Below are 13,278 nucleotides of genomic sequence, written 5' to 3'. Positions count from 1 at the left end.
AAGCACTATTTATCATTCTTCTGAATTCAATATTTTTTTAGAAAAAAATACCCGCATTTCATTCTTGTACATCAACTATTGTGATACGTCATATTTAAACTTGCTCATCACCTATCTCGTATAACAATTAAACCTAAACATGAAGTATTACAAATATTGTAATGGAGCATGTGCAGACAAAAACGCCGGTGGAAATCACGAATAAAGTGGTGACATCCGCGAGACAGGTGCCTCACACAAGCCTAGGGTGGAAGCTCGCGGAGATGCCGTTAGAGACGAAGTGCCTTCCGCTGCTCGCGCTGGCCGTTGCAGCTGCCTTGCCGGACAGTGTCCAGGCCACCATGAGGGACGCGCGTCGCCCTTCAGGGCCGCTTCCTCCTGAGCGAGTACCTGCGAGCCAGACGGAGAGGGTCTGAGCCGCCTTGGACGGCGACGCGGTGCGCCCACTTCCTCAGCAGGCCGTAGTTCTCGGCCATCTGCTTCTGCCGCCACTTCGGCCGCTGCTTCGCCGACTGAAAGCCGGAGTGTACCAGGAAGGCGTTGTCCAGCACTAAGAACCGCCAACCAGAAGCGAACATCTCGTAGGCCTGTGTACAAAAACAACACGTTTCACCTCTAACAGAGTAACACACTAGACAGAGCAAATATTCCGCCGAGACATAGCAGCACGGCAACATTATTGTGTGTCTCTGTAAAACTGGTATTAATATACAGAGGGGTCCAAAAAAAATGTATCCACTGTTTAAAAGTCGATAACTTGCAAACTAATTGACGTAGTTGTCTCATTTTTGGTGAAAGTGTAGCTTAAAGTCCAACTTAAAGATATCGCTGTAGGTGTTCGAAATGGTCACCAAATATTCACACACAAACGATGCCGCCTAACTGCAGCACGATCTACTGACTGCAACGAGTTCAGTTGGATATTTGCACATGAATGTATGATGGATTCTTCGAAGTTCATACAATGTACGTGGCTTTTGTCAATAAACGAGGTCCTTCAGTGTTCCCCACAGGTAAAAGTCCAGAGGAGTTAGGTCTGGGGCACGTGGTGGATACTCCAGAGCATCTCTACGGCCTATCCATCCTCCTGGTAGATTTTCGTCGTGATACGCCCTAACACGATTTTGGTAGTGGGCTGGGGCACCATCCTGTTGAAAGTAAACTCTTCCGCCGGCCGGTGTGGCCAAGCGGTTCTAAGCGCTTCAGTCTGGAACCGCGCGACCGCTACGGTCGCAGGTTCGAATCCTACCTCGGGCATGGATGTGTGTGTTGTCCTTAGGTTAGTTAGGTTTAAGTAGTTTTAAGTTCTAGGGGACTGATGACCTCAGACGTTAAGTCCCATAGTGCTCAGAGCCATTTGAACAATTTTTTTTTTTGTATTTTGTTTGTTTTCGAGTGATAAACAAGATTCCTGGATTCAGTTTATAGCGCAACGATAGACGGAAAACCGTTTTTACAGATATAAGAAGTGATGAAAGGGATTACAAGTCTCGGATGGCATGTAAAATGGATGTCTGAAGCTTCTGAAGGTACACCTCAGCGGTAACTGTGCCGTCAAAGAAGGATGGCCCAATCAAGCCACGGTAAGACACCCCACACCACAAATCCACGGGTTTGTCTACATGAACGTTCGGATTTTCGACGGCCCAGTAGAAGCAATTGTGGCGATTTACTGTACCATTGCGTTTGAACTGTGCCTCATCAGACCACACACCACAATCATCTCTGCAAACTCTTCATCGTTGTGCACCATGTTAGTAAACCACTCGCAGTACTCCATTCTATGATCTGGGTCGTCCTCGTTCATTGCGTGTAGCGATCGTGGGATGTAGCACTTCCATTTTGCTGTCATCAAAATTCGCCGAATACTTGAGCGACTCACTCCAGTTTCACGGGCACACTGTCTCACAGACTTCTGTGTACATCTTTAACACAGCCTTCGGTTTCAAATTTGTCTCGAATGCGACGAATCGTAAAACATGTCGGTGGCTCTGTTTGGTACTCATTTCGCCATTGTCGTTGAACCTCATTAATGTTTTCGTACTTAAAATACCACTTCCTTTCATCGAATGTAAGCCTTGCGCCAGCCATGTTTACTCGAGTAAGTAGGTGCGACTAAGAACAAAACACTGCCTATCTGGCGACTGTCATCTGACAAAACAAAACAACGCAAAACAACGCTTGTGTGGCGATTGCCGGAATTACAAACTATTACACTACCAAAGATGAGACAACTCAGTCAATTACTTTGCCACTTATGAACTTTTAAACAGTGGATACATTTTTTTGGACCTCTCTGTATAACATACTGGAGGTAGCGGGAAAGATATATTTTAAAGAGCATGCAACTCATCCTCTTCAGATCTCTGATGTTCTTTGTTTCCCAAGTGTTCAATGAAGAAAAAAGGAAGGAAGAATCATTAAAGACGGAGCACGAACTCGGATTGTGTCAACGATGGGGAAAGAATTTAAAAATGGTTCAGATGCCTCTGAGAACTGTGGGACGTAACAGCTGAGGTCATCAGTCCCCTAGAACTTAGAACTATTTAAGCCTAAGTAACCTAAGGACATCACAGCGTAGTTGGACTGCTTAATCTACGAATAACTCACAACAGTACTATACTACTAATGGTGTTGATACAAATCAGAACAATGGCAATGATAAAAAAAGCAAGCCGGCCGCAGTGGCCGTGTGGTTCTAGGCGCTGCAGTCCGGAACCGCGGGACTGCTACGGTCGCAGGTTCGAATCCTGCCTCGGGCATGGTTGTGTGTGATGTCCTTAGGTTAGTTAGGTTTAAGTAGTTCTACGTTGTAGGGGACTGATGGCCTAAAATGTTAAGTCCCATAGTGCTCAGAGCCATCTGAACTATTTTTGAATAAACAAAGCAAACATTACATTATATCAACAACAACAATTGCCGAAGTTGACCTTTCGTCAGAAAGGAAACCAAGGAATTTGGCAGAGTGAGAAAGAAGTGACAGATAAATTATTAGCGTTTCTGCAAGATGAGTCAGCGGAATGTGAGGTGTCTTATTCGCTCGATTGTGCGGACAACTTACATGAGTAATACAATCATGACGATACGTGCTTCACAAATGAAAGTGACACTGAAACAGGTGTTGAGCATGTAGTCCATCATCTCTGTCGAACAGGGAGCCACAAATCCCTTCGTCAGTGAAACATGTTAAGAGACAACCGTTGTCCAAGGAGCGGATAGTAAACATGATTACGTAGGCGGAACATCACACACAGTACAGTAAAAAAAAATGCTGAAGAGATTTCGAATAAGTCCGCGGCAGTAATATGACCGTGTAACGCAGAAGAAGAGCTGCGGATATTCAAGGGGGGACGAGGCGCATTTTTTACAGAAACTAGTGTTTGCACGTTTCAATTTACAGGATGTGCGTGATGGTGACCTGCTGCGTTATACCCATTAAATCGCGCGCAACATAGATTACAATGATTTCATTCGAAGCAGTGGATGGTTATATAACTTGAAAGACTGCTACAGAATTAGAAGACATAAGACAATGAAATTTCAAACAAAGCTTCAATTTGACGAAGCACAGAAAACTGCAGAATCAGCCCGAAAATTTGTACATGAGATAAACAAACTCATCCCATCGTGTCAGTAAGGAATTTGTTTTCATCTCCGACCAGTCCAGATTTAAAGAGGAAATGCATATGAAAGGAACCCTGGAAATTAGAGGTCCGAAGAGAGCTGTATCGAGATCAACTAACATCTATGCCCTCACGCATTGACATACAATCTGGAAAACTATTTACTGTGCTGCGAGGAGTTAGAGATGTTCTGACCCTATGATTCTTTCTCGTGTGCGTGATCTTGCAAGAACAGTTGGAAATATTTACGTCACGACAGACAAGATTGGTAAACGGGTGTAAGAGAACTACAACTATGGTATGAGCACTGCTTTTGGCCAATAGCTGGTCAAAATAACTCGCTTTTGCTTGATTCCTGGCCTGCGAATAAAAATAATACTCCTTTAGAGGAAACTATTCCTTCTGAAAAATGTGTGACATTGAAGTTCATACCACTAGTAACCACTGGACAAACTCAGCATCTGGTTGTCTGTTTTTTCCGTGCCTGTAAAATATATTATCGCACTATCTGCAGCCACGCCTTAAACTATAGCCAGTTTCGAGATAAGCTCCACGAGAGGCTGTTTCTCATTCAGTTGCATGCCATCACATTCCATCATATCTCATCCCTCGTTACACCAATATGATTCTATATGGATTCTTTAAGAATGGATACCTAGCGGAACGTTCTGCACAGTTTGCAGGTCCGAAGGAGTTCGCCTTCGATGATGAGGGTACGAACCTTTCCGATCACTCTGGCGTGCCATTTCTCATTCGGTAGTCATGGTGCAAGTTAACAGTTTGTTTTGAACATTTCTTGATTGTCGACAATGGCCATTTTGTGACGTTTAATACTTATATCCCATAGAAGGCTGGTCTCTAAATCTCCCGGACACTCATTTTCTGTCACCCTCCTGTCTGAGTCGTTAGCAGCTAATATTATTCCTGTCGTAATTGTTAACACAAAACTTTGAAATGAGCCTTAGTAAAGATTAAACTTGCCAACTCGTATTTAAAGGGTTCATTGATAGTTTATGTCTGATTATAACACGAGGTTCCGACAGAGAGCCCTGCTTCAAAATTTATCTTTTGATTTATAACAGACAAGTGACTTACCACAGTATGTAGGCATTGCGTCCGTGAATGGTGTAATTAATGTATTTTTCAACAGTTATTAGCTACGTTTGATTAAGGGCATTTTATTCCCAAACAATAAATATCACTGCTGGTATACATCAGCCAGCGGTGAACGGCATACGCAGTCTCTGCATATTCAGAAACAACGCTACACTGGATCACAAAAAAATAACAAAGGTTGGGATAGTTAGGAAAGACACATTGAAACAAAAGACCAGCTGACTTAAGAATAATCTCTCGAAGAGCTTTTACAAAAAAGAAAAAGGAGATAATTTTTGTGTATATCATGTCCCAAAAGCAGAAATCAAAACGGGGAATCAGACTCAGTATTGTAACTCTGTGCTCTATTGTGACTTACAACTGCCGTCAGTATTAACGTGGGAGGAAATGAGAGGCGAAACAGAAGCGCTAGTTGAGACTGGTAGACGATCGGTGAAAACGCAGGTCACCTCGCTGCTGTACATTTGCGTCCCCGGAAGTGGCCGGACTAGAGAACTGACGGCAGCTGGAACTTCGAACAAGGAGCCTCTATTGGTCACATCGAGGTTTCCCGTGACAATGGTTGTGTCAGATTTGCAATGAGAGTATGGGTGCTAGTATCCACTCGTGCGATTTACGAGTCATGACACAGCAGCCAGGCTTGTGAAAACTTAGCTGAGACCTACCACTGATTGATCCCCACTCCATCTAGAGAGAAATAGCATCAGCCAAAAGCCGGCCGTGGTGGCCGAGCGGTTCTAGGCGCTTCAACCCGGAACCGCGCGACTGCTACGGTCGCAGGTTCGAATTCTGCCTTGGGCATGGATGTGTGTGATGCCTTAGGTTAGTTAGGTTTAAGTAGTTCTCAGATGTTAAGTCCTATAGTGCTCAGAGCCATTTGAACCCATTTGAAGCATCAGCCATATTCCCACCAAGCGCCGGAAGGGTGATAGTTGTTAATATTTGCATCATAGAAGCCAAGAGACCCGAGCTCTCGGGGACACTGACAGGAGACAACCGCATTTCGTATAGTTCCGTGGTTCCTCGAAAACGCGTGAACGTAACTGGCCACGTATCCCCACTTCTTGAGACAACTGAAAAGAAGGACCCTAGCTCATAAAACCTCTTTCTGCTTTTAAATAGAGGATCCTTTTCGGCGCCACGAAAGTTGCGCCTATTGTGTGATAGTCGACTCCCGACCAGTGGCTTGTAAGACTTTGCAGTACACGTCCCACGTCTCCTCAGCTACCACCGGTATCGCTGTACCTCAGTAGGACTTGACATTTGTGTAGCCCCTCTGCACCACCTACACACTTACTGTATTGCTGTTTGTAATCAATTACAGTTAATAGCTAATTAATAGGCCTAAATTTTAGTTCCTGAGTATTTTCTTTCTAAAATTTCTTTGCTTGGTAGAGTTTAATACAGATGTCCCTATCACAGGATACATTATCACCTCGACCTTTAGCGTTAACCTAGAGGAGACAGGTGTTGGCCGCTCACAACGCCTAAAAGTGTCACAAATACCTTCCTGTGATAACAAATCTTGTATTCAGGGAAGTTCAATCTCGCCACCTAAAGTCTGTGTGGCTGTAGTTTATACGAACTCGTAGAAGTGAATATTGTCCTTCTTCCTTCTGCAGAACCACAATGACTATTTCCCACATAATTTCGAACAGAGTCAGTACTCTCTCTCTCTCTCTCTCTCTCTCTCTCTCTCTCTCTCTCTCTCTCTCTCTGACCGGCCTAAGATAACGGTGCAGACAAGAGAATTCAGATTAAACAATTCAAAATGAAAGAAAATCCGACGTCTAGTGACATATGTCGTATTCCGCAAGATCTGTTCAAGTGACGAATGTGCAGCCACACCTGCGTGTTCCTGGTGAATCCGTAGCCGACGAACGTCTCATCGAAGAGGGGAAGATCTTCGCTCGTTGCGACGAATACTGGTTCGGCCTTCCACTCGTACGGCATCTCGTATGCGATGTTAAGCTGAGAGGCATTCGATTCGTGGTACAGCCAGCGAGTGGGCTGCACGCACCTCTGGTTGCGCCTGTAGACAGCCCAGTGGTAGGGACGGACCTGCTGGCTCAGCGCCAGTTGCCGCAGCTCCGTCTTGTCCCTCGGCACGTGCTTCAGTCTCGAGTCCATCTCGAATACCGGCAGCACGTACGCGCACCTGTTTGACAGAAAGGACGGCATCGAGAAAATCGTAAAGAGACTGAACAGTTTTCAAGTTCATCTTGACTATCCACCTAAGTGGATGGTGGGAACGCAGCCGTGTGTCGATTAGCAAATATACACTACTGGCCATTAAAATTGCTACTCCACGAAGATGACGTGCTACAGACGCGAAATTTAACCGACAGAAAGAAGATGCTGTGGTATGCAAATGATTTGCTTTTCAGAGCATTCACACAAGGTTGTCACCGGTGGCGACACCTACAACGTGCTGACATGAGGAAAGTTTCCAACCGATTTCTCATACACAAACAGCAGTTGACCGGCGTTGCCTGGTGAAACATTGTTGTGATGCTGTGACACACACACACACACACACACACACACACACACACACACACACACACACACACACACACACACACCACACACAAACAAAATCCACTAACACAGAGAATGACACATAGCAAAACACACACACACGCTGTCAACACACAGTGAAAAGTGGAAGTGAGGTGTTATAATAATTGTTGATGAAAAAACTCCGGAAATCGCCATGTTGAGTATGGGGAACGAGTAAACACACTTCGTAACTACACAAACGGCCACTTGAGGCAGTAAAGAAATGTCACCGTAGTGCCACCGAATTCTAAATTTGCACCTGAAATACCTTTTTTACAGAGTTCAGCATGCGACAACAGCTGTCTGTGCATTCACATTCTTTGTGCTCGCCAACTAAGTAGTGGTTCAGTTCGTGACTGCGGTTGCATTACGTCTTTGTGGATACATAATCACATGCAGAATTCAAAATGCACAGGAGACAAAAGCTGTCCATCGATTGTGGATTACCAGACCACTGCACCTATCTTCCAGTCCGTCTGAGGTGAGTTCCATTGCACTGTATGTTTTAATATGTTTTGGGCGTTTGCACTTCTGGCACCGCCAAACAACATCGCTCGCATGAGTATGCTACAACTTTTCGTTGTAGCCGCCAGTTATTCTATATAGCACTCCAGTCTCGCATCAACTCATTTCTAATTATTTTCTCTTAGGAACAGGCAGAGCTTCTATGTCCAGCAGAGCGTAAAAGATTTTCTTATACTACAGAAACGAAATTGCATACGTAGTATTTACTGGATTTAGTTTTAAGATCACAGTTTTTCTTTTTATGAGACATATGGTCGTGTTTCTAGTGTATTACTCAGTGGCCTGACACAAATGAAATTATTTTTCGTACCCAGTGGCATTGTCTACAGGCTACCAAGGTTACCATTGTTCTAATTTTGCAGAATAGAAACATCTGATACCTTGCTGCACACCGAATAAAACAGAAAGGACATATAAAAAAGCACGTATGCGAAAGAAACTTAGAATGCAACATGTCTTCAAGAATTCATGGTCCGTCGTTACATCTCATACATTGTTGTTCAGAAATAAAGGATTAGGGAGTATAGACAAAATCTGAAGGACCAAAATAAATTTGTTAATGTTATCCTAAGGATAAAATCATGAAAATGTATTGAAAGGTCTCTGTTGGATTCCTTTCATGTTTGATTTCTTAAATCTGTTGTCATTTACGGCATAAATTCCTCTTCTAAATTTACTGTGGCGTTTCTGACTATCTGGGAGGAGACTGAGTAGTGGAACGTGTTACTTTTACACATAAACAAGGACGATCTGTCACACTACTACACTTTAAATCACAGTTTATATGTAATTCATGTCACACAGTCTCATACGGAACCTACATCAGCTTTCTTTTATGTACTGTATATGATAAGATACTGTCATCCCCCTTCCCTTCTGTGTGAGAGGATGATTGAGCAAATGTATTTCTAGTTGCATGCTTGATGGTAGCAGACAAGCCTGTCTGCTAGAGAACAGTAGGACCAACGTCGGAACAGGTAGCTACGCTTTCTAAAAGCAGAGAGGTTTCCATTCTTAGTATGGTCATGTTGGTATAGGAAGCTGCCCCTCTGGCCACTTCCGTTTGTATTTGTGAGCCACCCTTCAGGAAGGGGCAGGCAGTCTGTCCGTGGCGAGCGTCTGAAGTGGTAAGATCTCCGGCTAAGCGCGTGTCAGCTAAGTCCGTAGGACAATGGATTTCTTAAGTTCAGCCTAACTGAAAATTTAATCACTTTTATTTCAGGTTTAGCTCTAAAATATCTAATGTTATCTTAAATTGCAGCGCAGTGTAAAGATATGACCTACAGCCAAACTGCTATTTTACTGTCTCTTATAATCCACATAGCTTGCGTATGTCATATGAATGACATCCTTATTAATAATTTTTGTTGAATTACGTATCATTAATTATTTGGTAATTACTGAATGCACTCATGTTGCTTTATCATATAATTCTGTTATCTTTTACTCCTCACATCCGTTAGATGACTTTGTCATTTCTCACTACAAGTAGATGAAACTTCTTCCCTTGTTAAACATTGAGACAGCTATTTACAGTCGAGATTTTATTACTTATTCACAAAGAGCCATCTATGTAGAATGATACTAATTATCTCTCCCTTTGCAAACCATATTTTGGTCATGCGTAAAGAAACAGAAATGCTTATCATGTCAGTACGTATTACTTATCTTAGACTTAGCTTAACTTAAGCAGAGTAAAACAATGTGTATGTACAAGACAAAGAAAAATCTTATTTATATATTGCTTATTTCTATTTTGATCAGAGATCAAATCTCATTTTATACCATACACAAACGTATTCATGAATGGAAACATCTGAAATATATTTTCACACTATCTTACGATATATCAAGATTTCTACTGTATGTTCTTCTTTAAATCCTTATTATGATACAGTTCTTTGATTTTTGAAAACTCGGGCTGTGCAATCGGATAGCGCCCTTTATGGGGTTCTCTAATTATCTTTTATGATCCAGTGTATGATAACTGCCATTTTCTGTTCCTTTTCGAGGAGTGAGTGCTTTGGATGCGATTTAAATAGAATTATCTTACCTATTCGAAATTTCTGTATCTGACCTAGTCTTTTGTTAGAGACGGACTTTCAAAGGCATGCCGACATATTTAGTGAGAGGAGTTTTTGTCTTATTCTTTCTTCTTTTGTTGGCTCGATACTGGTCATTTGGGCGGGTGGATCTATCCGTTCATTTCTTTCTGTGGTTCCCAGTATTGCTTCAGCAGGTGTAAGACACGTGGAGGTATGCGGAAGGTTGTTGACAACCTGTTCAAAGGAAAATACAAATGCAATCCGTTTAGTTTTTTGTTGTGGAGCATAGGTCCTTATGAAACAGTTGAATTCCTGGAAAACATGTACTGTCGGATGTGACGCTGGGTGATAAAACGATACTAATATCTGTCTGATGTTATACTGTTATAAAAAGGCCTTCCTCTTTCTTTTACCAGTAAAATTCGGAGCATTGTCACAGAGAAATGCATCAGGTTTTCCAAACCTGGTTATGTAAACAGCCCTGATCCATTTTATCATCAGCCTGGGGGACGGGTCCAGCGACGTCAGTCGCAATGTTTTCTAAACGTTTATTTGTTACAATAGGATATAAGGGAATTTTGTTTGACTCATTCATCAGTTTGGTTTTCTGACAGATGGTACCACTTCGCAGTAACTGATGCACACATCAATCCAGGTTTGGGATGTAACAACACTGAGATAGCTTTTGTTTACACTTTTCTACCCCAGGGTGGCTTCATGTTAAACGCATATGCATTACAAGATTTTCTTGATATGCTGATGGAATACATACACCATGAATTCGAACCGTTTGTTTGCCGGCCGAAGTGGCCGTGCGGTTAAAGGCGCTGCAGTCTGGAACCGCAAGACCGCTACGGTCGCAGGTTCGAATCCTGCCTCGGGCATGGATGTTTGTGATGTCCTTAGGTTAGTTAGGTTTAACTCGTTCTAAGTTCTAGGGGACTAATGACCTCAGCAGTTGAGTCCCATAGTGCTCAGAGCCATTTTTTGAACCGTTTGTTTAACCCTGGAGCAGGACATTCTTATGCACTTGGTAGTGCTATGTCAGTTTGTGATGCGAGTTTCCTGTCATGATGTCTTTAACTTTTATAACCTAGGATCCGCATCTTGCAAAATTCCGATGTCTTAGTACAACTTTAAATAATAAAGGCGATTTTGCAGGTCTTTCATTAGTAACACATTAAAATGAGACATTTGTTTCAAGTGGTCTGAATATTCTAGGAACCGCCTGAGAAGTCTCGAGAGAGCATCCCCAATTACATTGTCTTTACCACTTCTATCGACAATCTCATAGTCATACACTGGCAAAAAGAGTGCCCACTGGACAAGCACTGAGTGCAGCAATTTACATGGCAAGAAAAAACTGTGCTTGATGATCACAAAACACCTTTATGTTTCTGTCATAGATAACCGAATTACTTGAAGGACCAAACCACAGCCAAGCCCTCCACTTTAGTCGTTGTGTATGATCTCTCACATCAGTAAGCAGCCAATGACGAAACTCAAAGTTCTTACTTCAGTTTTCCCATCATTATTAAAAAATCTGAAACAGACAGGTGCCTACATCACAACAAGACACATCTGTTGCGATGCAGAAGTCACTATGCATGCCAGGGTGGTGCAAAATGTCAGAATTCACAAGTGCATCACATCTGTTACGATGCAGAAGTCATTATGCATGTCAGGGTGGTGCAAAAGTCAGAATTCACAAGTGCATCCTCAGTTTTGCAAACAGCTTTATGACACTTGTCCGACGAAAACCAAGTAGTATTCTTCTGCCACAGATTCAAAAGTTATGTACTGTTCATTAACTGGCTAGGAACAAATTGCCTAAAAATGAGGGTGTCTTAAAAATGCTTTTGTTTCATCATTGTTGGAGGAGGGAAATTTGCTATGGCTTTTATTTTCTCTGTGTCCAGCAGAATTCCCGCTGATGAGATGATGTGCCCAAAAAGCTTTGTCTTTTACGAATCTGGATCTCGCCAGATATGCAGTGATCGTGGAACAAGAAAATTTACTCAGTACCCTAGTTAACAACTCAGTATGTTCTAGCGAAGGTGAGGAGGCAATTAATAAGTCATCATGTATAGTGTGACTTTGTCCAGCAGCTATGGTCCATGGACAGCGTCTAGTGCTGTGATAGACTCGAGAGATGGACATGGTATTAAGGCCGAAAGGTAGGACTTTAAACTGATACAACCTCACTTCAAAAATAAAGACTGTGTATTTGCAGGAATTCTGTCACGGCTACCTGCGAATATGAAGATCAAAGAACTGTTGCAGATAAAAATTGCACACCATAAAAACTTCGCAGCTGTTCCTCTAATGGATCAGGCCTAGTCCTTACTGGGACAATAATCTTATCAACTGACTTAGTGTCTATGTCCAGGCACACACCTGATTCTAGTTTTGCAGCAGTCAATAGTGATCTACTGTCAGGTGACAGAGAAGTTTCTATAGTCCCCCATTCCAGCATCTTCTGTATGTCTCTTTTAACAGTAGGCAATAGGTCTAGTGGGAGACCTTTTCCATTTCATACTCACAACCATTTACTACACCAGGTGTCTGGGAAAAAACATTTTTGTACTGAAACAATAAGGTAGCTAATTTCTTACTCTGGTGTCCAGTTAAAATTTCAGTGTCCATAGCTTTATTTCATATCATTCTAGAATCTATCAGTACACCGTTACTGTCTGTAGAAACAGATGTAACATTTCCACAAGTGGTATGACCATGCATACGCAGCACACTACATCTTATATTTCAAGTGAAATATTCAAATCCCAGAGTCCACCATGCTCTGTGTTCGTTTTTATCAAATTAAAAAAAAAACATAACTCTCATTCAGTTTCAAGTGGCACTTTCTGCCTGGAAGGTCGATCTGCAGGTCTCTCTTATGCATGAAGTGCATCCATGACAAACAGTTTCTTGAGAAAAATTACTCATAACCACATTTAAATTTATATCCATGTCAAAAATAATAGTGGTGGGTATTCCTCTCACCACAGCATTCACAACTGCCTGCACTATTCCAATAGAGCTTTCCCACAGGTTTCATGATCATTGCAGAATTCTTCACAGATGTCAATGCCGTCGTTATAATGCAACTTTTGAAGATGCACGCTGGAAATGGTGCACTCATTCCGTTCCATGACTGTCACCAAGGAGCTTGATGAATTAACTTTTGCTTTGTCTGCTCACTTGTAGTCAGGTAGGCATCTTTGAACCATCTCGACTATGCAAATGTCATGACTATTTTGTAGAGTTCAGTTTTGTGGAGGTCCATCATTGTGCCTAGGTCTATTTTCACAGTTCTGACTCACGGCGATGGTGGGTTTCTTGTGTTAGATGGCCACTAACTCCCGTAAGTTTGATGCCACTGGTTCCTGTTATTTGGTTGCCAGGGT

At 42.5% G+C, this 13,278-nt stretch overlaps 1 protein-coding gene across 1 annotated transcript in view; it reads right to left on the bottom strand.

Annotated features, from left to right (window-relative positions):
* Positions 1-362: 362 nt before the first annotated feature.
* LOC126410705 (beta-1,4-glucuronyltransferase 1-like) overlaps positions 363-13,278 on the bottom strand; it is a 122,308-nt gene continuing 109,392 nt past the window's right edge. Inside the window, exons 4-5 of the mRNA XM_050081313.1 lie at positions 6,588-6,897; positions 363-587 (exon numbers count right to left, since the gene is read on the bottom strand). Coding sequence (XP_049937270.1) covers positions 363-587; positions 6,588-6,897 — 535 coding nt within the window. The remainder of the gene's footprint in view (positions 588-6,587; positions 6,898-13,278) is intronic.

Source organism: Schistocerca serialis, chromosome 1 (assembly GCF_023864345.2).
Source record: "Schistocerca serialis cubense isolate TAMUIC-IGC-003099 chromosome 1, iqSchSeri2.2, whole genome shotgun sequence".
NCBI lineage: Eukaryota > Metazoa > Arthropoda > Insecta > Orthoptera > Acrididae > Schistocerca > Schistocerca serialis.
This window is presented reverse-complemented; position numbering and strand designations above follow the sequence as displayed.